Source organism: Myodes glareolus, chromosome 8, assembly GCF_982192425.1.
Source record: "Myodes glareolus chromosome 8, mMyoGla1.1, whole genome shotgun sequence".
Lineage (NCBI taxonomy): Eukaryota > Metazoa > Chordata > Mammalia > Rodentia > Cricetidae > Myodes > Myodes glareolus.
Window position 1 is genome coordinate 4,508,106 of NC_142033.1, and position 25,716 is coordinate 4,533,821.

Consider the following 25,716-nt stretch of genomic DNA (forward strand, 5'->3'; position numbering starts at 1 on the left):
AGGTGGATACTTCTCTGTGGTGATGTAATGGCTCAGGAGTGTTGACTGGGGGTCTTGGCTATAGATGCTACAAAATGGAAGGGGTATTGTGATATTAAATGGCTCTTGTGACATTTGATCTGAAAAGTCACTAAGTTTCAGGCTAACTCAGTGGTATAGAATTTGGCAAGAGGCTTTCTCAAGGAATGTTCCAGAGACAAAGATGTTGGGGGCCCTGCCTTACAGATTAGTATCTGTAGAAATTGCATCTTGTAATCTTTGCCCACTCCCAGATCTGCTTCCAAGATCTTTTGCATCCCTAGAGATTACAATGACTTGGTAGCTGCTATATCTGTACCTTCAAAGTCTTTATTTCTCTTGAGTTTTGTTGTCTAAGTTTCTGTCCTGCATGATTCCCACAGTTGTTAGGTCCCAAAGAATCACACAGAAGTCTACATAAGTTATAAACTGATTGGCCCATTAGCTTAGGCTTCTTATTAGCTCTTATAACTTATATTAACCCATTATTCTTATCTATGTTAGCCACATGGCTCGGTGTCTTTTTCAGCCAGGTAGGTCACATCTTCCTTCTGTGTCAGGGCAGGACTGCAAGGGGAGCTTCCTGATTCCCAGAATTCTCCTATTCTCATTGTTCTGCCTCTAGTTCCTGTCTTGTTGTCCTGCCTATACTTCCTGCCTGGCTACTGGCCAGTCAGCATTTATTTAAAACATAATTGACACAATACAGAATTGTCCCACACCACTAACTGTTGCATGGAGCATGGGTCATTTGTTTGGTCCTGGCTGCCCAGCTAGCTTACACCTGAAATAATCACTCAGAAACTGTATTCATTTAAACACTGCCTGGCCCATTGGTTCTAACTGCTTATTGGCTAATTCTTACATCTTAATATAACCCATTTCTCTTAATCTGTGTATCACCATGTGACTGTGGCTTACAGGCAAGATTCTTACCAGTGTCCTTCTCAGGCAGGAGATACATGGCATCTCTCACTCTGCCCTTCTTCCCAGCATTCAGTTCTGTCTACTCTGCCTACTTAAATTCTGCACTATCAGGCCCAAAGCAGTTTCTTTATTCATTAGCCAATGAAAGCAACACAAAAACAGAAAGAACTCCTATAACAGGGTTTTTATAATTTATATTCATAACTTCTGAAGGTACCTGGTCCCAGGCAGGGAGTCACGTGGCAGTAGGAGAAAGACAGAGACATGGATAGGCATGCCATGCAGGATGAGGTTGTATATTTATTTAGTAGGTTATGGAAGTGAAGGGGAGAAGAGCAGAGAGGGAGAGAGAGAGAAAGAGAGAGAGAGGGAGAAGGGAGAGAGAGAGAAGAGAGAGGAGAGAAACAGAAGGGGTAAGGAGAGAATGGAAAAAAGGCAGAAGCTGCCTCTTTGGGAGAGAGATGGCAAAGAGTAAGGAACTCAGGTTGGATGCTGAAGATCAGTTTGCCCTGGCAGATGAGGGAGGGAGTAGATGTGGCTTATCTCTTAAAGGGACAGGATAGATCATTACATTCCCATCTCTTTTTTATAATAAAAAGATGGGAAGTTAGGCACCGTAGGTTAAAGGAATTGGGCCCAGGGATTCTCAAGACCACTTCCTGCTTATTTGTGGGTGTTGTCTTTGGGGAGAACTTGAGAAGGCTGGGTGCTGGTCACATCCTGGCATAGCTGGTCTCTTTGCGGTATGGAAATGTTTGTCCAGTGTTTGTGGTATGGAAATGTCTGGTATCTCTTACACCTGTTTAAGGTATTGGCAGAACAGAGAACAAAGTTAAGGAAAAATTAGGACCAGGGAATTGAGGGGGTGTATCTTATCTGTTTAAGGTGGATCCTTCCATTTGGATCCCTGAAACTCACAAGAATTCTTTGAGTTTGTGAAAACAGAAGTTTCAGACATATACATTGTATAAACACAGCATATTTATGTCAGAATGACTGTGAAAGATATTTTTGTACAATGAAAAGTATTTTTAAGACTATGGAAGGCAGCATGAGAGAGAAATTTGATAACTTGTTTTTGTCCTCACACCTTTATAACTTGCAGGTCTTGTATTTGTATTTTACTGAAATTTGTTTGGTGAGGATGTCCTTTTAAACTGACAAGACCTCTCAGCTGTCAAACTGCATGAGAAATCTTTGAGAAGGATAAAATTTTACTTGAGTTATTAATTTAAAAAGGACAGAGAACTTAATTGTTTGGCACCTAGAACTACTCCTCTGGGTCCTCCATGGTTGGTGAAGGTCGTATTTGCCTTCTGCTGTTTAGCACAGGGCCTACCAGGCTCCAGAAGATCTTGTGGGCTAAGAAATCTGTAGGAAGATAAGCCTACTTTGACCTGAGCAGCTAGGCTGCCGATTCTAGCAATTCTGTTAATGTCTGGAGATCTTTAGTTTAGATGAAAGGGAGTTTTTCCCAGTGGTCAGTTCTTGGCAGTTGAAGCCAATTGTGGATAGATGTTGTTCTGTGCCCATTTGTCTTCTGTCTTCTTTGGAGGAAGTAGAGTGCTGCTAGGAGCCAAACTGTCTTTTTGTTATGAAGAGATTTTTTTGAATAATTAAATATTTAAATGCCATATTCCCCAGATCTCTGAGCAGTTGAGGGCTCTTTATCAGGTACAGCTACAGTATAGAATCTGCCTGGAGAGCTGGGTCCAAGCTTGACCGCACTGGCTCTCAACTTAGCAGGTAAGATTTACACTCAAAAAAGATAGAAAGAAAAAAAAAAGACTGCTTGCAATAGAAGGTTAATGGCAGAACTGACAATAGTAGAGAACATCCAAATATATTTTAGTTGAGGGTTGGATTAAATATAAAGTATTTTTGTAAGAGACTTAAAAGTACATACCAGTTTAAAACATGAAACTTATTGTTTTTGTAGTCTGAAATGAGATGCAATGAACAGACAATTATAAAAAAGGATCTTCAACAATGCCACATCAGACAGAAGACTGATTTGCAGAATGTACAAAGAACTTAAGAAACTTTATATTTAAAGAATAAATAACCTCATAAAAATAGGGTATAAACCTAAACAGAGAACTCTCAACAGAGGAATCTAAAATGGCTGAAAGACACTTAAGGAAATGCTCAACATCCTTAGCCATCAGAGAAGTGCAAATCAAAACAACTCTGGGATTCCATCTTACACCTGTCAGAATAGCCAAGATCAAAAACACTGATGACAATTTATGTTAGAGAGGATATAGGCTAAAGAGAATACTCTTCCATTGCTGGTGGGATTGCAAACTGGTACAACTGTTTAGGAAATCAGTATAGCAATTTCTCAGATAACTAGGAAACAACCTACCTTAAGACCCAGCAATACCACTTGTGGGTATATACCCCAAGGATACTCAATCATACAACAAGGCCATGTGTTCAAGTACATTCATAGCAGCATTATTTGTCAGAGCTAGAACTTGGAAACAACCTAAATGCTCTTCAACTGAAGAATGGATAGGGAAAATGTGGTAGGTACATTTACACAATGGAGTACCACTCAGCAGGGAAAAAATAATGACATCTTGAAATTTGCAGGCAAATGGATGGATCTATAAAACATCAAATTGAGTGAGGTAACCCAGAGCCAGAAAGACAAATAAAATATGTATTCACTAATAAGTGGCTTTTAATAATAAAGCAAAGAAAAACCAGTCTACAATTCACAATCCCAGTGAACCTAGACAACAAAGAGAACCCTTAGAGAGACACTTTCACACTGAGTCTGAGGAATGAACCAGGGCTTTCCGATGACCTAGAATGTCTGGTCCTCAAGCCCCAGGGATCCCCCTCCTCCTCCCACTGTCAGGCTCTTTACCTGGTGCTGGGTCTGAACTCAGGTCCTCATGCTTACAGAGACAGGCCATTGCCCAGCCTGTACTTTCTCTGTATGTATCTTGTACTCCAATGAAAGTTAACTTTTTCAAAAAACTTGTACAGTTCTTATTCTTTGAGAATTTTTAGAACTTCATAGAAACAATGGATTTTATCATACTCACCACTGCTATTTTACAGCAGAATTTTCCCCCCAATACTCCTCCCAACAACTTCTCCCTGTTCTCTATTTTCTTCTCTTCCTTCCCCTCCCCTCCTCTACCCCTCCCCTCCCTCCCGTCCTCTCCCTCCCTTCAATAACCCATGGAGTCCAGTCAGTGCTGCCCATGTACACATGGGAGTAGAATATTTCTCTTGATAGTCTACATACCAAGGACGCACTCCTGAAGAGAACCGACTTCCCCTCTCCTGGCAGTCATTATCTGTCTGCAGCGCCTCACCTGAAGGGGGAGGGATTGTGCGACCCTCCCCCACTCATGCTAAAAGGTTAGAAAAACTAATAGAGTATAAACTAACTTACTTTTCAACATTAACTTTCTGATCCGTGAAGTGTCCCACACTGCACACACTGACTGTAGGCTAACAGTCTGCACTTAGTCCCCCTCCCCTCTTCTTTTTCTTTAGGGATAGAGTTCCATATTTAGTTCAGGCACCCATAGTCTAAATTCTCCTGCCTAAGCTTCTCGGTTATAGGGCTTAAAATTATGAACAGTGAATTTTTTTCTCGATTGATCTCTTCCGAAGCAAAATGAACCTATAAATCAATTTACATTAACAAAGTGGACATATAAGAAGCCATACCCTCGGCTGTCCTGATCCCCGTGTTTGTCCCTTGCTGTGTTAAGCATATGCGCACCTCCTGTTTATTACTCCCACCGCCAATCTATTAAAAAAAGGAAAGAAAAAATGCAGAGACAGACAGATGCCTTTGCTTTCCTATTTTCTCTTCTGGGGCCTGGATCCAGATGTTCTGTTCAGTGCAGACTGGGTGCTTCAGGACAACCTAGTACATGAGAATCACGATTCACCACCAGGTGGCGCTAGCTCCACTCCTCTCTTCTGGCTCCGCCCAGGCTCACCTTCCTTCCCTGAAGTTCCTGATGCGGGCAGAGGCTGAGGCCAAGCTGAGCAGCAGCCTGAGAGGCTCCTCTTCCTCTGCTTCTTACAGCAGTGAGTGTGGGCGACAGGAATGGCTTTCTTATAGTATAATTAGTGTCACACACCTCACCGACTTACGGTGCACAGTTGTGTGGCTATGGGAATATTGAGAGGTGTGCAAGCATATTTCCATAGTGTGCTCTGCTTATTTAATCCAGAGATGCTTTCCCACATGTTCTCTGGGTATTTTCAGAATGTGTGTGTGTGTGTGTATGGTGGGGGAGGGATGTTAAAAGCTCCGGGAGGAGGGGAGAGGACTAGGGGGAGGTTCAATGTGTGTAGAGATCACAGGATAACTTCTGAGAGTCAGTTCTTTCTTCCAACTACTTGAGTCAGTCTCTCCTGTGCTTTGTTCCATGCTGGGAACTCCAGGGTAGCTGGCCCTTCAGCTTCCAGATGATCTCCTGTGCTCTGATTACAAAGGTATTCTTCTTTTGATGGTGTTCTTTGACTGAACTCAGATCACCAATCTTGTGCTTCCAGCACATTTATCTGCAGAGACATCTTGCTGGATCCTGGGTGGTTTTCAGAGCCTTGGTATGTGGTTCAGAGGATCAAGTTCAGAGCCTTTCATATGCTAGGCAAGTGCTCTTCCAACTCAGTGAGATTTTAAATACAAAAGCTTTTTATCTACAATATGGTAATTTGACTTCTTCCTTACCTGTTTGTAACACTCTTTTTTTTTTTTCTCTCATTTTATTTCTCTGAAGATCCAAGTTCTATATTAAATAAGAGTTGAGGAATGGTCAGTCTTGGGTCTTTCCTGTATTTAGAGAAACTGATTTAAGTTATTCCCTATTCAATATATTGCTGTTGGTAGGATTATCACAGTGCCCTTTCTTGTGTGTAGGTAGGTGTAAGTTTTCTCTTCCTGGTTTGTTCAGGGCTGTACTCAAGAATGAGTTTAGTTTTTTAAGAACTTCCCCCATCTATTAAGATTAGGATATCAGTTTTATCCTTGATCATGTTATGTGCTGAATTTCTTTTGCTAATTTGCATATGCTGAACCATGCTTGCGAAAAACACAGTGTTCTCTCATCGTGTGTTTCTGTGCTCCCTATTACTACAATTCATCATGATCTGATAGGATACAAGAAATTGCCTTTTCGATTTGTTAAAAGTTTGTGATGTAGTGTTCCAATTACTAAGATGCAGTTATTTTTATTTTTTCCTAACTTTGGCTGGCAATCTGCCTTGTCAGGCAAGAGTACAGCTTTCCAGTCTGTTTGCTTAAAATGCCGTTCCCATCCTTTCCCTGTCAGTCCTCATCTGAGCTTCCAGCTAGCTGAGTTTCCCGCTGCAGTAAACAAGAGGTTATTGTTTCTGCTTTTCACTTCAGCCTGCCAGTTGCATCTTTTACTCCAGAATTGAGAATATTTATATTTATGATACAGTTAAAATGTTTGTACTGGCCGGGCGGTGGTGGTGCACACCTTTTATACCAGGACTCAAGAGCCAGAGACAGGTGGATCTGTGTGATTTCAAGGCCAGCCTGGTCTACAGGAGCTAATTCCAGGACAGGCACCAAAGCTATAGAGAAACCCTGTCTCAAAAAAACTAAAACAAAAACAAAACAAAACAAACAAACAACAAAAAAGTTTGTACCAAATGAAATCCTATAATTTGGTGGGCTTCTCTTCACCTTTTGATTTTCTGATTTGGTTTCAATTGCTATGTGATATTTTCTCTCTCATCTTAGATGTTTGCTGGCTCACTGGCATTTTACTTTCGATTGTGTGATAAAACATCATGATCAAAAGCTACTTGGGGAGGAAGAGGTTTATTGGCTTACACTTCCACATCTCAACCAACCACTGCAAGAAGCCAAGGAAGGAACTCAGGCAAGAACTTAATCAGAGACCATGGAGAAATAATGGTTTACTAGTTGCTTCTCATGGCTTGCTCAGCCTGCTTTCTTAAGTATCCTAGAACCCAAACTGGACTGGGCCCTCCCACACCAGTCTTCAATCAAGAAAATGCCCCACAGACTTGCCAATCTGCCGCAGGCAATTCCTCAACTGAGGATTCTTCTTCTCAGATGACTCCAGCGTGTCAACCTGACAAAAGCTACACTTCCTGAGTTACTACTGTTGATTCCTTAGAACTACAAGAGTTATTTTCTCCTGTAGTGATCATAACTTTCTGTCTTCTTCCTTTTTGTTTTTATTTTCCTGTGAGTGTCTTCTTCACTGCTGCCTCTGTGGTCATGCACTGCTTTAGCTATGTTCATCTTGAAGGTCTTTATAAAGGATAAATTTGCATGTAGTCACATTAGTTGTCAGTTATTTGCTTTGAGGGCTCAAATTACACAATTGCACACTCTGGCCTTTAGCCTTTGTGTCAAGGAACATGCTGTTTTTCTGATTGGTTTTCCAATCTGGTACATGCTAATAACTTGGCTCATCTCTGTAATCATTTCCAGCATTTTTTTCTTGTTCTGTACTCTCTGAATTTTACCAACAGTGTGATATGACAAGATTATTTTCTGGTCCTATCTATGTGGTAGTCTAAATTACCTCTGTACGTGGATGTCCTAATCGCTCAATAGATACAGAGTATTTTAGGATATTGCTTGAAGGAATAGGTTGTCTTTTTCTTTAGTCTCTATTTCAGCACTCTATTCAAATAAAAATGTTCCTATTTGCTCTGTCTGTTATGTCCTGGGGGTCATCATAAGTTTTTCTTTATTCCTCTCAAATAAAGAGGAATGTAATAACTCATTGATCTTGTATTTGAAGCCCTGGTAATTTTATTTTTCAGTTAATCTAGTCCTTTGGTGATGGTTCCTATTAAAATTTTAAAAGTTTATCTGCAAACTTTTCTAACATTTGCATTTTTAAAAATTCTGTTTATACTAATATCCTATATTGTTTTGTTTATTTCCTTCAGCTGTCTATCTTTTTGAAGGTGCAATTCTTTGTAAGTAAGCCTCCTGAGTAATTTCTTCAGCACTCTATCCAATTGAATGTTTAGATTCAGTTGCTGACAAATTAGGATCTTTTGAGAAACTTTTGTTTCCTACGTTTTTGGGTTTTGTTGTTGTGGTTTGTGCACCTGTGGGAGGGAATATGGTTTGCACACTGATGTGAGGATTTGTACAGTAAGCTTCCTTTTACACAGGGCACTGGTCAGAGTGCAGAATAAACCACAGTAGCAACACCAGAGCCAACTTTCCACAATAATAATAAAGGGAATAATGAAACAATGGACAGGAGGTGGTGATGCACAACTTTAATTCCAGTACTTGTGAGACAGAGGCAGAGGCAGGGGGATCTCTGAGTTCACAGCCAGCCCATTCTACAGAGTGAGTTCCAGGACAGCCAGTGCTACAGAGAGGAACCCTGTCTCAAATAAACAACAAAAATGGCAGCAACAACAACAATAATATATAGAAAATAAGGTTAGGAAAGAAAAGGAGAGTAAGAGAAAAGAGCAAGAGATTTAGTCAATGTAATAACAGAGTATGACTCACACTGAGACCGTTGCCACTCTTAGCCAAGAAGTCTTTGTGACCTGTGTCCACGTAGACACTTTGGTTGGCGGGTTTGTCTAAACAAAGTCGTGTTGTCTTCCTGATGCTTTGGAGGCAGTGGGGATGGCAGATAGGGCATGGAGTTCCACAAGGGATAGAAGTCCTAGTAGCTGAGTTATTTGGTCAAACATTTTCAGATCCTATGCAGCAGCAAACCACCATGCAATAAGAAAGAAGCTGTGGAAATTCAGTAATCTCTCCACTCAGATTCTGAGTTCTCGAATCCCCTGACTGCCTCACACACATTGCAGCATAAGACAGTTTCAGAAATGAAAGATTCTGCCAGCCACCTGCTCAGAACTCTCAGCCACAGCAGTCATCCAGAGGAGCCATGTCATTCCTGGTTACAGGAGGCAGGGCTGCCTGTCCTCATGCCTCCACAGCCTGAGAGGAGTGTATCTCAGTCACTCCCTCCTGCACTAATGTCCCTCATGGCTGCCTATCCACCAGAGTATCCCAGGGCACCATGACATGTGCTAGATGATTTTGGTTTCCACATCAGCTCAGACTCAGAGAACAGAAATTCCTGGTTCTAGCACTGTGAGAGACGGGGTATGTAGAGCTCGGGCTGTGCCCATCTGTGTTCCTTTGTATTACACAGGACAGGAGTTTTCAGTGTGGGCCTTACCCTGAGTGACTCCATTTACACAGCAGTGGTTTGCTTCATTATGAAAGAAAATGCTGTACCTTATGTGTTCAAGCATCCAGCATAGACAGTAAGATACAGACTGATAAGTAACTCATTAATATGAACAATATAAACAAATTATTCCTACTTGGTTGTGGGACACTGCTCTTGTGCAGTGTAAATGTTTGTTGCTCATATTATTTTAATAAAATGCTGACTTGCCAGTAGCCAGGAAGAAAGTACAGGCAGGGTGACCAGAATAAGAGAATTTTTGGAAGAGTAAAAGGAGAGAATAGTCACTAGTCAAATATTTTATAATTAATATAAGCATATCTGTGTTTCTTTGGGACTGAATGACTGTAGGACTGGGTGGGACAGAAACTTCTCTTTACACTACCTCTAAACAATCTGCCCCATGAACTTTCTCTTTCTTGAACCTACACTGTACCGTGAACCAGCTGAGTATTTACTGACCACCCTGTTCCAGCACAGCTCTCTCTGCTGCAATGTGTATCAGCTCTGTTTTCCCTTCCACAGCTCTGCTTTAACCCTTGAACCACTGTAAGTCTTTCTGGGTGACACTGTGTATTGTGCTCAATGCAGTCTGAGATCTGAGAGACAATGTTGGTCATAGGATAAGAAGGAACCAGTTTACACTTGCCAAAAGTCACAAGCCTCAGAAGAATCAAAAGTGCTGGGAAATGAAAGCCAAGAAAGACGATGCCGCTTATGGATGCCTTGTTCTTCAATAACCTGACATGTGAATGACATACATGTATCCATGCATGTTTTTCACATGGCATCTTCATGACAGTGATTGATTCAGTGAGTTTATTCCCAGTACTGCTCTGCCATGTAGGAGCAGTGTCAGGTCAAATATCTGCAGTGGAACAAATCATTTCTACTCTATGAATGTGTGTTACTCTCATTGGTTAAAAAAAAAAAAAACAGACTGGCTAGTAACTTGGCAGGAAGCTATGTCAGAAAGCTATATTGAGAATGACGGGAAGAAGGAGGACAGAGTCAGGAGAGAAGCCGGTCATCTGCCAAGCAAGCAGGATGTGTAAAAAATGAAGTAACAAGTCATGAACCACATGGCAAAGCATAAATAGAAATATGGGTTAATTTAAGTGAAAGAGTTAGCTAGTAACAAGCCTGAGAGATCAATTGAGCATTTATAATTCACATTCAGCTCTTGTGACAAAGCCGCTTGTTCATCCCAGCCACCCAGAACCAAAATAACCACACAGATACTGTATTAATTAAATCACTGATTGGCCCATTATCTTTAGCTTCTTCTTGGGTAACTCTTACATCTTAACTTAACTCATTTCTACTAGTCTGTGCATCACCACAAGGCCTACCAGAAAAATTTCAGCACATCTGTTTCTGGTGGCATCATGGCTTCTCTCTCACTCTGCCCTTTCTTCTCCCAGCATTCAGTCTAGCTTTCCCCCATTTAGTTCTGTTCTGTGCAGGCCCAAGACAGTTCTTTATTCATTAACCAATAAAAGCAACACATAGACAGAAGGATCTCCCACACCATTCACCTCTGAGTCGGTTATTTGGGACCAGGCCCTTAGGATAGGAAACGTCCATTTACAAATACCCATGTTGGATTTAAAGTTCTGAAGAGCGATAGGTTCCTCCTGCCAGCCTGTTGGCACCTGGACAGCCTGTTTCACCTTGGAGTTGCTGCCCTGGCCTCACACGTGTTGAGCGTGCACTGACATGTGCTCTCAGACCCAGGCCTGTGTTTCTCTATGTGCTATTGTTATCTGCATTTTTGCCCATCAGAGTTGTTCTTATGTAGGAATTTCCTACCCTTTTGTCAAGTCCTGCAGAACCCTTATGCTCCCATGTTGCTCTCTTTCTTTTCAATTTAAAGCTTCTATTTTCATATGATAATTCTCATTCAGAATGGAGTTCATTTCAAAATCATTACCATTCATGTGTATATTTGGTTCTCCTTTTTTTTTTATTTTTTAAAAAAGAAAATAAACTACCTTTTTTATTTTACATTTCAATCCCAGTTCCCACTCCCTCCCTTCCTCCCATTCCCTCCACATCCCCATCCCCCATCTGCTCCTCAGAGAGGATAAGGCACATTGCTTTGAGGAAGACCAAGGCCCTCCCTACTGTATCTAGGCCGAGGAAAGTATCTACTCAGAAAATGCGTTAAAAAAATCCAGTACAAGCAATAGGGATAAATCTTGGTTCCATTGCCAGTGGTCCTTCAGTGTGCCCCAGTCACACAACTGTCACCCACATTCAGAGGATCCAGTTTGGCTCTCTGCTTGTTCCCTGTCCAGCTGGAGTTGCTGAGCTCCCATTAACTGAGATAGACTGTTACAGTGGGTGACCCCATCATGGTCTTGACCTCTTTGCTCATATTTCCACTCCTCCCACTCTTCCTCTGGACTTTGGAAGCTCAGTCTAGGACTCTGCCTCTGTTTCCATCAGTTGCTAAATGAAGGTTCTATGGTGACATTTAAGATCGTCATCATTCTGACTACAGGGAAAGGCCAGTTCAGGTGCTCTCTTCTCTATTGCTTAGGGTCTTAACTGGGGTCATCCTGAAACAAGTAATTTCAACCATAGAGCCATCCCTCCATCTCCAGAACTTTCTAGTCTCCTTCTTAATCAATCAATGTCTAAGTGGTTGTTAAATACAATTCTGAAATCTTAATTTTGAGTGTTGTAAAAATAGATTTTGTGCCTTTTGATAAGAAATCTGTAATTCCTTCTGTCTTTGAATGTAGCAGTCAGTTGTCATATTAGTAATGGTTATGGATTACTTGTGAATGTCCTTCTATGTTCTCACTTTGGTAATATATTTCATCATGCCTACCGAAATGACTAGAAATCTGTAACTGAAATTTTGGATAACATTTTTTAACAGGAGGGGTTTACATTCATTTTTTCACTAATGTCTGAGTAGAGCACACTGTTGTGGCAGCGTCTTAGCCTCATAATTTGGTTTGTCTGAAATCCCAAAGCCTAAGCCTTCTGGATCTCAGAGTACAGTGTTTTGATAATGGCATTGTTCTGAGGCTCCAAGTTTGCCTAGTGACAGACTGCTAATACTTTTCCTCAAGAATAACAGAGCTTCTGGCAGATGTGTTTAGCAGATTTTGTTTTCCTGTCTTTTCTGGTTTTGGACATGTACTTGGGTGATTTTGATGTGCTTATTGCAGGGGGAAGGGCAGAACAGGTGTGGCTGGCTTCACTGCTGCTGTCCCTCAAACCTGGCTGCTTTGGTTGTCATCAGAGCTCTTCACACAGCTGCTCCCACCCTGTCTGCTTTAAGGATGCTCCTGGAGGAGGCTTGCCTGAGCAGCTGGTTCCTCATAGGCAGGAGCTCTCCACCCAAGATGTCAGTTCTTAGGAAGGAAATCTGGCTGTGTTGCTGATGGTATTTTAAACTGTTTCACTGCTCAGTTCACTAAAGGTCTTACTTTAAAGCAAATATTAGTAACTTGTGAAAAGCGACATTTAATCTTCATTTGTATTGTTTTTCCTTAGAAGTATTATACCGCTTAGTTACTGATTTGGTGTCCTTGTCCCTGTCATTTTAAAATTTGAGTCTTCCTAGATTTCAGCATACCCATATGTCAACGATGATGCCATTGTCAGCATTCACCTTGTTGACTGTGTGAAGATTCTTAATGATCAGAGGTGCAGTTGGAAGCTGGAAATAGTCACAAATTTCTCCAGATAGCTATGGAAGTTCAACTTGTTATTATGCCATACCCCATAATACAAAATATACAATACAGGCACACACTCACACACATGCACATATGCACACACCAAACACATGTATACACAGCATAGGTGGTGATATTGGTAATGTATTCTGCCTCTGAACTTATATTAACCATATGATGCTTTTGAAGTAAGAGAAGTCTAACCCCTTATATGTTGCCTTCTTCCTTTATGAATTCTGAATAATAATTATGATCTACTTGTTAGTGATCATTTGTTTCTTAGGAATTTGGTATCTATGGGGAGTCTATGTACTTAGTCATGTAGAGTTCTCATTGGGTCTTTAGGTAATCATAGCCATATAAACTGTTCATCACAAAGGAATCTGCCTATGAATACACAGTTTAAACAATCCTAAGTGTGCTGCTTTGTGTAATAAAGCTGTTTGTGTGGACCGTCAGCTTACTATTGCTGTTCTTTCTACAGGAAGGAAGAACTTCTGGAGATATCTCCCAATATTGACCCTGTTGCAATTCTAGTGACAGAAAGAAATCCCAGTGACTGTCTTGAAATGGACAGCAGTGACCAGAACACATTGACTGGAGAGGCTGTGCTAAGTTTTCATAACATCAGCTACCGAGAAACAGTGCGGCGTGGCTTTCTGTTTTGTAATAAAACACGTGTGATAGAAAGACTATCAAATATCAGGTACGTGCATGAAACAGAGACCACAGCATTGAGCAACTTTTCAATAAACACAAACTTTCTCTATCATCTATAAACTTTGGGTGTTTGTGTGTATATATGTATATGTCTGTTTATGTGTATGTATAAGTGTATGTGTATATGCATATATATGTGTTTATGTTTGTGTTTAAGTGTATATGTATGTTCATATGTGCAGATGTGTGAATACTATGACACACCCATAGCACAAGGCTGTCAGAGGGAAACTCTGAGCACTGGTCTTCAACTTCTTCTGTGTGACACACAGAGTCGCTCATTGCTCACTGCTGGTTATGCTAGGCTAGCAGACTGCAAGGGTCCTGAGATTCTCCTGTCTGTTGTAGCTAAGTTTTCTATAAGAATAAAAAACTATGCCTCTTTCAATTTGAATATTCACTACTCTGAATCAATAAATCAGGTTCTCTGGACATAATTTGTGTTTGTGCTGAACCTATACATCAATAAATAATGTCCTGTACTTGAGGGATGTCTCCCAATTTTAACTGAGCTTATTCTAATCTCTTTATTAGGGAAGGAAATCATCATTTTATGGGTATATATTTAGTTTTTCTATTTTGATTAAGGTGGTGTTTTGTTTTTTGTTGTTTTCAGTGTTAAACTTGGCAATGCCCTACTGTACTCTGAGTGCATCTTTCTAATGTTTGAATTTTTACTTTAGATGCATTGATTTTGATTTGATTCTATTTTAGTAGCAATTACATTAGTACTGATGTCCCGTGAATCATTAGTTTCTTGTGATGAAATCTATGAGGCAGCGAGCAGGGTTATGTGAAGATGTTAGTCATAAAACAGTAGTAAGAAGCTGTTGTATACTCGACACATAAAGGCCGTGTGTGTAATGGAGTCTTCATGAGAAACTGCTACTTTTTTCAAGGAGCACTTATCTTAGACACACCATGTTCCCCAGAAGACAAGTTCTTAAATAATAAACAGCAAATGTTTGTGATATCTGAGATAGTTTTGATGAGTTTCCACTAGCAAATAAATGACATCTTTTACAAGTAATAAGCTTCTAATAATGTTTTAATTTTATGAGTTTGCACTTATTTTCTGTGTACAATTTCATTAAACTTCAATAGCATATTAAGCATAGACCCTAAACTAATATAACTACCTTTACATAAAAAATCAACCAGTATAATTTTGTGTTTTCAGTGGAATCATGAAACCTGGCCTCAATGCAATTATGGGACCGCAAGATGGGAGTAGATCTTGGTGAGTATAATGGGAAACATACAAAAGTCCTTTGTCGTAGTGATATTTCACTTGTATTTTAATAAATAAAACTTGCCTGAAGATTAGAAAAGTAAAATAGTCATACTGACCAGCCTTACAGACCAGGCAGCAATGGCACACACCTCTAATGTCAGTAGTCACAGTGACATACAGATTAATCTCAGTAGCCAAAGTGACACACAGTTTTAAAGCAAGTAGACACACTAGTTTGCTATAGGAAACTGGGCAGTAGTGGTGCACACCTTTAATTCCAGTTCAAGAGAGGATTATAAAACAGGAGGAAACAGCTCTCATACATTGTCTCATTCTGAGATTCCTGGAGGCTGGATCACCATTTTTGAACTGAGGTTGTGTAGTAGTATCTAAGAGTTCTACAATAGCCCAGAATGGAGTTTATTAATTTGGGGATAAACTCCCAGTAAGGGTAGCTATCCACAGTCCTCTTTCTGTGATGGGGACTGGAACTAAATCCAGCAGAAAAGGAGGAACACTTTCAATTTGTCTGCACTTATAGTACAGGAGACCACACCCAAAGTGACACAGTATCTTAAAGGCTATTGGCTAATGGAGTTCCCACAACAGGACCATGTTAGAGTTAGTGATTGGTTGTTTTGCTTTTCTGGTCTTCAGGTTGAACCCCAATATCTGTTTCTGAGTTTTTATTAATTGTGTTTCACTTTGTATCCAGTTTCTGTGCTATAAAAATGAGTTATTTGATTACTGTGTGAGTCTGTTTGTGAGTGAGTAGTGTGAATATGGTCCTGTGTGCTGTGGATAACATGCAGATGGATGTATTCTAAATTTACACCAAGAGCAGAAAGTCTTAATAAGTCACTTTACTTCTAGGAAATGATAGAGTGATTGGCATGAGGTGTTGGGTCATATTTAATGTGGTGAAAGTAATATTAGATTTAGAAAGATGGAAGAGTTTTCTGGAGACAAGAAATCATAGCCTAATTCTCAGACTACAGCAGCACAGTTATGCTTGAGTCCCAAAGGTCAGATCGTAGGGAGAGGCATACCTATTGATCATGTCTTTCATCATAATTCTGATCTGTATTAAGACACAAACTTATCAGAAAGGAGTGTTTGTGTGTGTGTGTGTGTGTGTGTGTGTGTGTGTGTGTGTGTGTGACTTCAGTTAAACTCATGCAGCATTTTTATTTTGAGTATCTGAAAGCTGATAGCTGTTACTGAAGGGAGGAAGTAAACCACACAACATATGTAATTCTTGTAGGTTATTAGATGTCTTAGCTGCAAGGGAAGATCCACAAGGATTATCAGGAGATATTTTGATAAATGGAAAACCCCGACCTGCTAATTTCAAATGTACTTCCGGTTATGTGCCATGGGTAAGTGTTGGTGGGTTTGTAATTTTAGATTTCTCCTAATTCCATGTGGTTAGATGCTCAGCTAATATACTTGTGTTCTTCCAGTTCATTATATGACACAGTAAGGCCTTATTTTCTCTACACTGGCTTTTCACAATGACTCATTAGCCTGAGGGTGACATTATCAAATAGGAAGATGGACAGGTATTGGAGTATGACATCTGTGGCACAGTATTAGTAACTGCAACTGTGATTTAATTCTATAGAGGCAACAGTTGTCTAATTTTGTCTTTTTTCATCTTTCTTCACTGCTTAGAAGTTTTCTGCAATTAATTGAAGGTAGACATCACCAAAATTCCTGTGCTCTTCTTGGAAGGCAAATGGGAGGGGTGAAAATGAGTACATCAGGTTCTCTACTTGAAATTAGTAAAATTGAAAGCTTATTTTTTAGGACAGTATTACATTGTGTATATTTTATATGAGGACTAGGTTACATTTGTTAGAATGATTGTTTATCTGATCACTCTATTTAATTGAAATTCTATTTAACCTTAAGAATGACTTGGTGATGCTCACGGTGACTGTGAGAGAAAACGTAGAGTTCTCAGCTGCTCTTCGACTGCCAATGACTATGACAAGAGATGAAAAGAGAAGACGAGTTAATGAGGTCCTTGAACTTCTGCATCTAGATAAAGAGTCAAATGTTAAGGTAATGTGCAGAAAAGTCTTGAAAGACTCAGAAGAGAGAGAGAGAGAGAGAGAGAGAGACAGAGAGAGAGACAGAGAGAGAGAGAGAGAGAGAGAGAGAGAGAGAAGGAGAAGTGGGAGAGGGAGAGGGAGATACATGAGTGGATTATATGACTCTGTGTCAGCAGTTCCATATAATGTATGTAGTCACAGTGGCTGCTCTCTGTGTTAATGAGGTGACTGGTTACAAGATGTAAAAGAAAACTAAGCTGGGAAGCCTTCTTAGCAACGGTTAATTAATTATTTTTATGGTAATAGACTGTGATCTAGCAGGGAAGAGTGTTCCTCTCATGGCCATTTCCAAATGCTCCTCACATGAGCCTTCTCTTCCCTCAGCCTTAAACTCTTGACTCTTTAGAGAATTGGACAAGTGCTTTCTTCGGTTTATTGTCTCTTCCCCTAGAGGACTTGTCCCTTGTTGTTTCTGACACAGGACATGAGATGGAGAACTCTGGCTCTGTGTTCACTCTGCATTTATTTCCCTCTAAGGTTGTCCTTGGTCATTTTAGCTTTTACTTCTCACATATGTAGTGCTTGCTATTTTCTGTAGCCTTTTTTCTTGTGTTTTTATCTCATCCTTACTTGTGATTGATAGTTTTAACTGTCAACTTGACACAGTTTAGTATCACATGGAATCATCTAGCAGAGAGTCTCAATGAGGAATTATAGTCAGGTTGACTTGTTTGCATTTCTGTAGGTGATAGTCTTGATTAAGTTAAGCAGGGGGGAAAGACCCTGCCCACTTAGGCAGCTCCATACTTTGGTTTGGGGTCCTGGGTGTCGTGCGAATAGAAAAAGTGAATTGAGTACAGGCATGCATCCGTTCTCTCTGTGTTCTTGACTGGATGTAACCAGCTGCAGCAGCTTCATGTCTTGGCTTCCCTACAATGGTCAACTGTATTTTTCAACTTTGTACTGAAATAAAACCCTTGGCTCCCTTTTAAACTTTTATATGAGCAACTACCCAGACAACCAGGATGTGTTTCTACCCTCATTCCCTGCTTCTTTATCTCTTATCAATATTTATTCCATGACCCTGTGTAAGGTTTTATAGATACAACCTTGGGCAAGTGTAGCAACAAAGAGACCAAGTGACTCTTCCTGTTGAGATTTGTCCAGGATCAGGGAAGGTAATAGACAAGTGGTGAGCTTCACAGCCGAAGGTTGTAATAGCTAACTAGTTTCCTACTGACATATTTAAAAAGAATATTTTATATTATTTCATTCCTGAATACTTAGTTTTTTATACATGATTGGTAAGGACATTTGCTTATCTTAATAATTCTATTCTTAACTATCAAAATACAATAAATCCTGATATCCTCAGCCCTGTCAGGTTATAACCATTCACATTCCCCAACTGTACTTTATTATTACATTGTTTATAGAACCTGATTAGGTACTGTATTTATTATACACTTAGGATTATAATATTATGGTTCTTTCCCTCTTCTTATCTCTTCCAAATAATCTTGCCTCTCACAATAATATCAATTTATTGAGAAGATTGAATAAATATGTTTGCTGAGTAGATATTTGTATATATGGATGAAAATAAATGTCCCAGAATAGGATTTTCATGGATTAACTCCTGTGGTATCTCCTCCTTAGAGGCAGTGAGGAATAAGAAGGTACTGGCTGCTGATTCCCACAATCCTTCTCCACAGATCTTTATGAGATGTTTGTCTTGTTGACAAGAATAGAGGGGTTCCCAGGTGTCCAAGGAAATATCCCCAGCTTGTTCCTTGAGGAGCTGAGGAGAGGGCACCTGAACTGGCCCTATACTATAGCCACTCTGATGAATATCTTGCATATCACCATAGAACCTTCATCTGGCAATAGACGGAGATAGAGACAGAGACCCACATTGGAGCACTGGACTGAGCTCCCAAGGTCCAAATGAGGAGCAGAAGGACAGAGAACATGATCAAGGAAGTCAGGGCTGCAAGGGGTGTACCCACCCACTCAGATGGTGGGACTGATCTAATGGGAACTCACCAAGGCCAACTGGACTGGGACTGATGGAGCATGTGATCAAACTGGACTCTCTGAACGTGGCTGACAATGAGGACTGACTGAGAAGCCAAGGAAAATGGCACTGGGTTTTGATTCTACTCCATGTACTGGCGTTTTGGGAGCCTAGTCTGTTTGAATGCTCACCTTCCTAGATCTGGATGGAGGGGGGAGGACCTTGGACTTCCCACAGGGCAGGGAACCCTGACTGCTCTTTGGACTGGAGAGAAAAGGGGAGGGGTGGGGGAAGGGGGAGGGAAATGGGAGGAGGTGAAATTTTATAATAATGACAATGATAATGATGATGATGATGATAATAATAATAATAATAAGAAGAAGAAGAAGAAGAAAAAGAATAATATAAAAGCTGATGTTTACCACACTTTCTTTTATCCTGAGTGATGGAGTTTTGTATGTTTTGCTCTGTTTATTTACATAGTTTTATGTTTACAATAGGTCATTTATGCTTTATTTTTAACAATATATAGTCATTGCTCTCAGTTTCTTACTTGTTCTATAAAGGACAACATAAGAAGATATTAACTTCTCAAAAGTCATACAATGTGATAGATTGCAAGAATTTTAATATAATTTCTTAATGATATCTTTCAGAAAAGATGAAGGACAACATAAGAAGATATTAACTTCTCAAAAGTCATACAATGTGATAGATTGCAAGAATTTTAATATAATTTCTTAATGATATCTTTCAGAAAAGATGTGTGTGTGAACACGTGTGCATGCATGAATGTGTGTGTGTGTGTGTGTGTGTCTGTCTGTCTGTCTGTCTGTCCGTGTACTCCTGAATGCCATACCACACACAGGGAAGTCATAGGACACCTTTGTCACAAATCTGTTCTCTCCTCCCACCTTGTTTGTGAGTCAGCATCTGTATTATAATGCCGATGCCCTACACGCATGCCTGATGCTCCTAGTGCATCTCCCATTGCAGATGCCTGTCACCGCATGACTGCATGTAGCTTTATATGTGAGTTCCAGGGACTGAACCCAGGCTTCAGGTGTGCGGAAAGTGCATTTCCATGCCTAGTCTTCTCTTCAGCGTTTCATAAGATTTTGTTCTAAGAAATGTCGTGGCAATATGTGGTTACTGTAAAAGACTGTTATAAAAACAGCACAATAGTACACTTGCTAATGCCAGCCTCCTGGGATCCCAGTGTTTAGAATAGCATACTATCATGGAGCCTTAGGTACCATCCTCCACAACCCCACAGGGTCCAGGAAAGATTCCCTATGGCAGGTGAAAACTGGCTGGGGAAATGATCTGATGGGTAGTACAAACTGATGGACTAGAACATGTTCCTCCTGTGTGTTTCTTTATTCCTTGGGGAAGGTAGCGAAGACAAAGAGGAAGAAGAAGAAGAAGAAGAAGAGGAGGAGGAGGAGGAGGAGAAGGAGGAGGAGGAAGAGGAGAAAAGTCATTCTCCACAAAGTTTTCAGTTTTTATAGGCATACAGACAAGTTAGCAGTTTCATAGTTGGTAATGAAGTATTGAGCATGCATTTTCACAGACTCACAAAAACTGGGGAATCTGACAAAGAGGCACCTTATGTCTTAGTGACGGCAATGACTGTGAAGCTCTCCAGCCGATATCAGGAGGATATCAATTAATAATGGGACTTTTTAATCACTACAGAATTCTAAGAAGTTTTTGTACACTAACTACATTTTTCTTAAACATTTATTTATCATGAATGCAGTGTTCTGCCTGCATGCCAGAAGAAGGCACCAAATCTCACTGTAGATGGTTGTGAGTCACCATGTGGTTGTGGGAATTGAACTCAGGGCTTCTGGAAGTACAGCCAGAGCTCTTAACCTCTGAGCCATCTCTCCAACCCCCATATTTCTTAATTATAACTAGAAGTTAATGATTAATTGCTGAAAAACACAACAGTGGTTGTGTTCTCTGGTCTTTCTGCTTTCTTCCCTGGTGGCTGTGATCACACTGTTGGTAGCTATGACTTGATTGGCATTAGTGTTCAGCTGGCTGAGCTAAAAGGGAGTTTTTTGGAGGTTTTGAAAACTTTTGATTCCAGCAGGGTACCTGACAATATCCAAGTGAGGACTGATTTCTGAGATTGATTTATGGACTCACGACTTTGTCCTGTGTCTCTAGGGGTAAACGTAAAAACAGTTAGTTTACTGGGCTATGATCTTCTGTTAACAGAATATTAATATCTTGTTAGGTTAGAGGAAAGGGCCAGTAGTTTACAACTTCCAGAGTCTGCTGTTAGAGCAGACATACTGCCTCCTGTTTGAGTCTCCTTACTTATCAGTGAGTGCTGTCAATAAAGAAACTTGTGGGGGGTTACTTTTATGTAGACTTTGGCTAGGAGAATGAAGGTTTGACTGAGTGAATGCTTTCACATCAGGCTTCATGGTGTTGAGGGAGGTATCTGGTTACCCTACAGGAAGAGTCAGGTTTACACTTTAGAAGAAGTGCTATGATCCCATGAGGTTTCTACAGAATTAAAGTGATTTATCCAAAAGACAGGAGTTCCCGAAGTTCTGAAAAACAGGTTCTTCACAATATAATATTTTTTGTGTGAATTTGTCTAATGGTCCGTCAGCGGTACTTTTACTGAATAGTACTTGTGGACTCACCACAGCATACTCACTAAAGCTGTTCTCAGTGCAACATTTTAACAGAACATTAGGTGGTTCCTTACTCCTGAGTACTTAATTACTTTTCATCCATAAATACAAGGACATCTGCTTACCTATTGTAGTACAATTGATAAAAACATAGAGACAGAAATTGGGGTTCAGCCTGAATGTCAGAAAACCAAAACAGCCAGCCCGTGGCTCTTCCCTCTACCTCCCTATGAAATGAGGAGCCTGCCTCCAGGAATCTCAGATGAGACTGTGTGTGAGAGCTGTCTCCTCCCATCTTATATCGTTCTCTCTAGGGCTGGGATTAAAGTTGTGAGCTACTACTGTCCAATTTCTGTGGCAAACTAGTGTGGCTGCCTGTTAGATGAAGGGGGCCGGCTTGTTGGGGTTTCTGTCCCGCCCGGTACCCCCCAGCTGGCAAACCCCAAGGAAATCAATCACACAGAGATCTCTATAAGTTATAAACTGATTGGCCCATTAGGTCAGGCTACTTATTAGTTCTTATAACTTATATTAACCCATTATTCTCATCTATGTTAGCCATAATGGCTCCGTACCTTTTTCAACTGTGACAGCTTACATGCTGCCTCTTCAGTGGTCTGCGCAGGAATGGCAGAGGGAGTTTCCTCCTCCCTAGCCTTATCCTATTCTCATTGCCCCGCCTCTACTTCCTGTCTGGTTGACCTGCCTATACTGCCTGCCTGGCCAATCAGCATTTTATTAAAATATGATTGACAGAATACAGACAATTCTTCCACACCAGCTGCCGGGATTAAAGGTGTGTTTTACCATTGCCTGTTCTGTAAGGCTGATCAGTGGTACTGATTTACTCTCTGATCGTCAGGCAAGCTTTACTTATTAAAATACAAAGGAAACATTACTCTAAGCTATAAACTCTGTTCTTAACTATGAAAATTAATGATTTCTTTATATCCTTATCCTTGTCTGACCACATTTATCTATATTCCTCAAACATCCTTTGTTGTATGTTATCAGTAGGAATTTACCATGGTTTTGGTTATCATGTTTGGAAAGAATTGTTCCCTAGTTTTGTGTCCCCATAATCCTTGATATTCCTTCTCACTTTACACATGACAGTGGCTGGTACAAAGACTCTGCCAGTTTGATCTATAGACAATACAACCTCCTGAATTTGTCTAGAAGGATGAGTCCTTAGTTCTGTGGTGCTGTACAGTTGAATAATGTCAATTCATGAAGTCTTAAGAGAGTTGAAAAGACCCTAATATGGAAATGTGAAAGTTTTGAAAAAAGTAGTGAGTGTATCTATATCTCTGTGTGTCTGTCTATAAATGTGTATGTGTGTGTGTGTATCTGTATGTGTGTGGGTCTATGCATGTGTATATGTGTGTGTATGTGTGTTGGAAGGTTGTTAAATGAGTACTAAATTTCTAGAGATAGTTCATCTTCTCATTGCTCAGACAGAGAATTCACTCTGCCAGCTTTTGAGTGTGATAACTCATTACCTAAAATATGTAACATGATAAGGAACAAACAGTAACAGCCATTAACACAGGCTTCATGTCAAGTCTGTCCTGAGCCTCTTTCTACTCACTTGGAAAACCTTCTTCTTTTTCTAGGTGCACATATTTTTGTTCCTCATGATAGTGATATAACAAAATCTTTTATTGCTAGAATAGGCTAGTTCACCAATTGACAATGGCTGTGGATGTTCTTGTTGATAATGATGGTCATTGTTGCTTTAGCCCAGCTCTATAGAGCTTGAGAAAAGGACCAGTATAGCCATGGAGCTGGTCACCGAGCATCCCATTTTGTTCTTGGATGATCCCACCACTGGCTTAGACTGGAGCACTTCTACTGATGTCATCTCGGTCCTGAGAAGGTAAGTGCTGAAGGAACATTGAGTTTTATTCTCTTAATACCTGATCACATGTGTGTATTTTTGGTGCAGGAGATTCAGAGGTAATCTACAAAACTTCTTCCTTGTTTATTAGAAAGAAACTTGAATTAATAAGGAATAAACATCAAGAACAATGAGACAAGAGCATAGGGAAGATGGCTGTGGTGAAGGTGGAGACTGTTTTAAATAGCATGTACCCATAGCACACAAGCATTGGTCAAGTGAGCTGGGGATGTGCTGGTGAGATCCGAACAAAATACAGATTGGAGAGAAAACCTATTTATTTTGAGGCAAAGCATGTTTGGTGTGTCTGGAACATTAGAGAGACAGGGTGGACCAGAACCTGGTGGCCCAAGGAGAAGGAAGATTACTAGTGTACAGCTAAAGACACCACAGGCTGGATGACTTGATAGAAGTTACATTTCTTACAGTTCTGGATCCCGAATGCCAGAAATTAGGGTATCTATAGGCTGTGTCTGCTGAGGCCTGGGTCATTGGGTTGTGCTTGATATCTTCTCTCTATGTGTTTATGCCCTGATCTCAAAGGAAAAGGACACCTTTACTCTATGGCATACTAGTATTATCATTTAAATTTTATTATCTTTTTAAAGACTTTCTCTCCCCTTATAGTCATATTCTAAGTTCTTAGATGTAAAGTATTCCACAAATGAGTCCTTGGAAGGACACAGTTCAGCTCTCTAACTTCACAACTGAATGGAGGGGTTGATCGGGTTGGATGTAGATTGCCTAGATACCCTGGTCCACTGTAAGGACTAAGGTTTTCCATGGCAGGGCATGTGGGAAAGCTTCTGAGTTTAGAGCAGAGCAATGCATCATGGGGAAGGTTCTGCAGCTGCACTATGAGAGTGCAAGATTTCAGCAGGAGGCTGAGATGTAGAGGTTCTTTTGCTAGGAAATCGTAGACTCTAGGTAGCTTCGAATATAGATAAACAGCATTATCTCTAAAATTGGCCTTGGATGTGATGTGAGGAATGATTGCTAAGGTCTTGGTCCTAAACCTAGGGAAGTATGAGTAAAAGAAATTTTATTTTCTTCTCTCACAAAATACGTCTGTGGTTGAAATATTTAAAGAAAATCTGTAAGTGTTGGGTTTTGTACATTTTAGACATTAATTGAATTTCAAACTGACTGGCTAACTCCAAGAACCATGTAAGGACTACCCCATTCCCATGACCTAGGCTCCAGGCCATTTAACTTTGCTGTACTCTCTGTCTTTCCTTTCTTCTCTCTGTTCTTTGCTTTGTTCTGTCACCATGGTCCTTACATACCTCTTCCTATCCCTCTAAGAACCAAGATCAGTTCACTGTTGTGCCTTTCCAGTGATGAAGTCAACTACTGGCGCCTTGCCGCCTACTAGTCTGCAGACACCTCGGGTGTCACCCCCTTCCCTGTCTGTCCCCTTTCCTGTCTGCTTCAGCATACTCTCTAAGACCAGTTTCTTGCTCGTGTTCCCATGTGAAATGCTTCTCTCTGTCCCTGTGTCTTATGCCATTGATTGTATTAGTGCATGGTATGGGGTCATCCCAATTATGGTTTATCCCAGAGTTCTGGGAGCAGATGCAGGCCCTGATATGTTGTGCTCTCCTTGGTCTTTTTTTAAAATATTTTTAAATTTATTATGTATATAATATTCTGTCTGTGTGTATGCATGAAGGCCAAAAGAGGGCATCAGCCCTCATTACAGATGGTTGTGAGCCACCATGTGGTTGCTGGGAATTGAACTCATGACCTTTGGAAGAGCAGGCAATGTTCTTAACCGCTGAGCCATCTCTCCAGCCTCTCTCCTTGGTCTTAATACCCCATGAAGAGTATCCTTGTGGTAGAATCATTTTAGTATTTTTTTCATTTTATCTATCATCTATTTATCTATCTATCTATCTATCTATCTATCTATCTATCTATCGTGTGTGTGTGTGTGTGTGTGTGTGTGTGTGTGTGTGTGTGTGTGTGTGTGTAGCATGTTTTTAGAGGTCACAGGAAACCTTGAGGGGCTTGCTTTTCTTCTTTCACACAGTTGGTTCTGGGGATGGAGATCAAGTCTTGAGACTTGGCATCAAGTGCCTTTACCCACTGAGCCATATTGCTTGCCTTGCTTGAATTTTGAACATCTTAGTGTGTTTGTGGTTCCTGGTTATATAATACTAAATTTTAGCTTTTTCTCTTGTGATTTATGAATAGTCTGTCAGGAAAACAATCGGCTATTAGGCCATTATTGTGCTCTTATCTCCTGGTTACCAAGGTTGTC

At 40.4% G+C, this 25,716-nt stretch overlaps 1 protein-coding gene across 1 annotated transcript in view; it reads left to right on the plus strand.

The window, feature by feature from the left end:
• The window catches only part of LOC125408675 (ATP-binding cassette sub-family G member 3-like), a 238,081-nt gene that overhangs the window by 190,936 nt on the left and 21,429 nt on the right, over positions 1 to 25,716 (plus strand). Inside the window, exons 2-6 of the mRNA XM_087908802.1 lie at positions 13,353 to 13,574; positions 14,769 to 14,828; positions 16,087 to 16,201; positions 16,737 to 16,889; positions 23,296 to 23,432. Coding sequence (XP_087764928.1) covers positions 13,438 to 13,574; positions 14,769 to 14,828; positions 16,087 to 16,201; positions 16,737 to 16,889; positions 23,296 to 23,432 — 602 coding nt within the window. The 5' untranslated portion in view covers positions 13,353 to 13,437. The remainder of the gene's footprint in view (positions 1 to 13,352; positions 13,575 to 14,768; positions 14,829 to 16,086; positions 16,202 to 16,736; positions 16,890 to 23,295; positions 23,433 to 25,716) is intronic.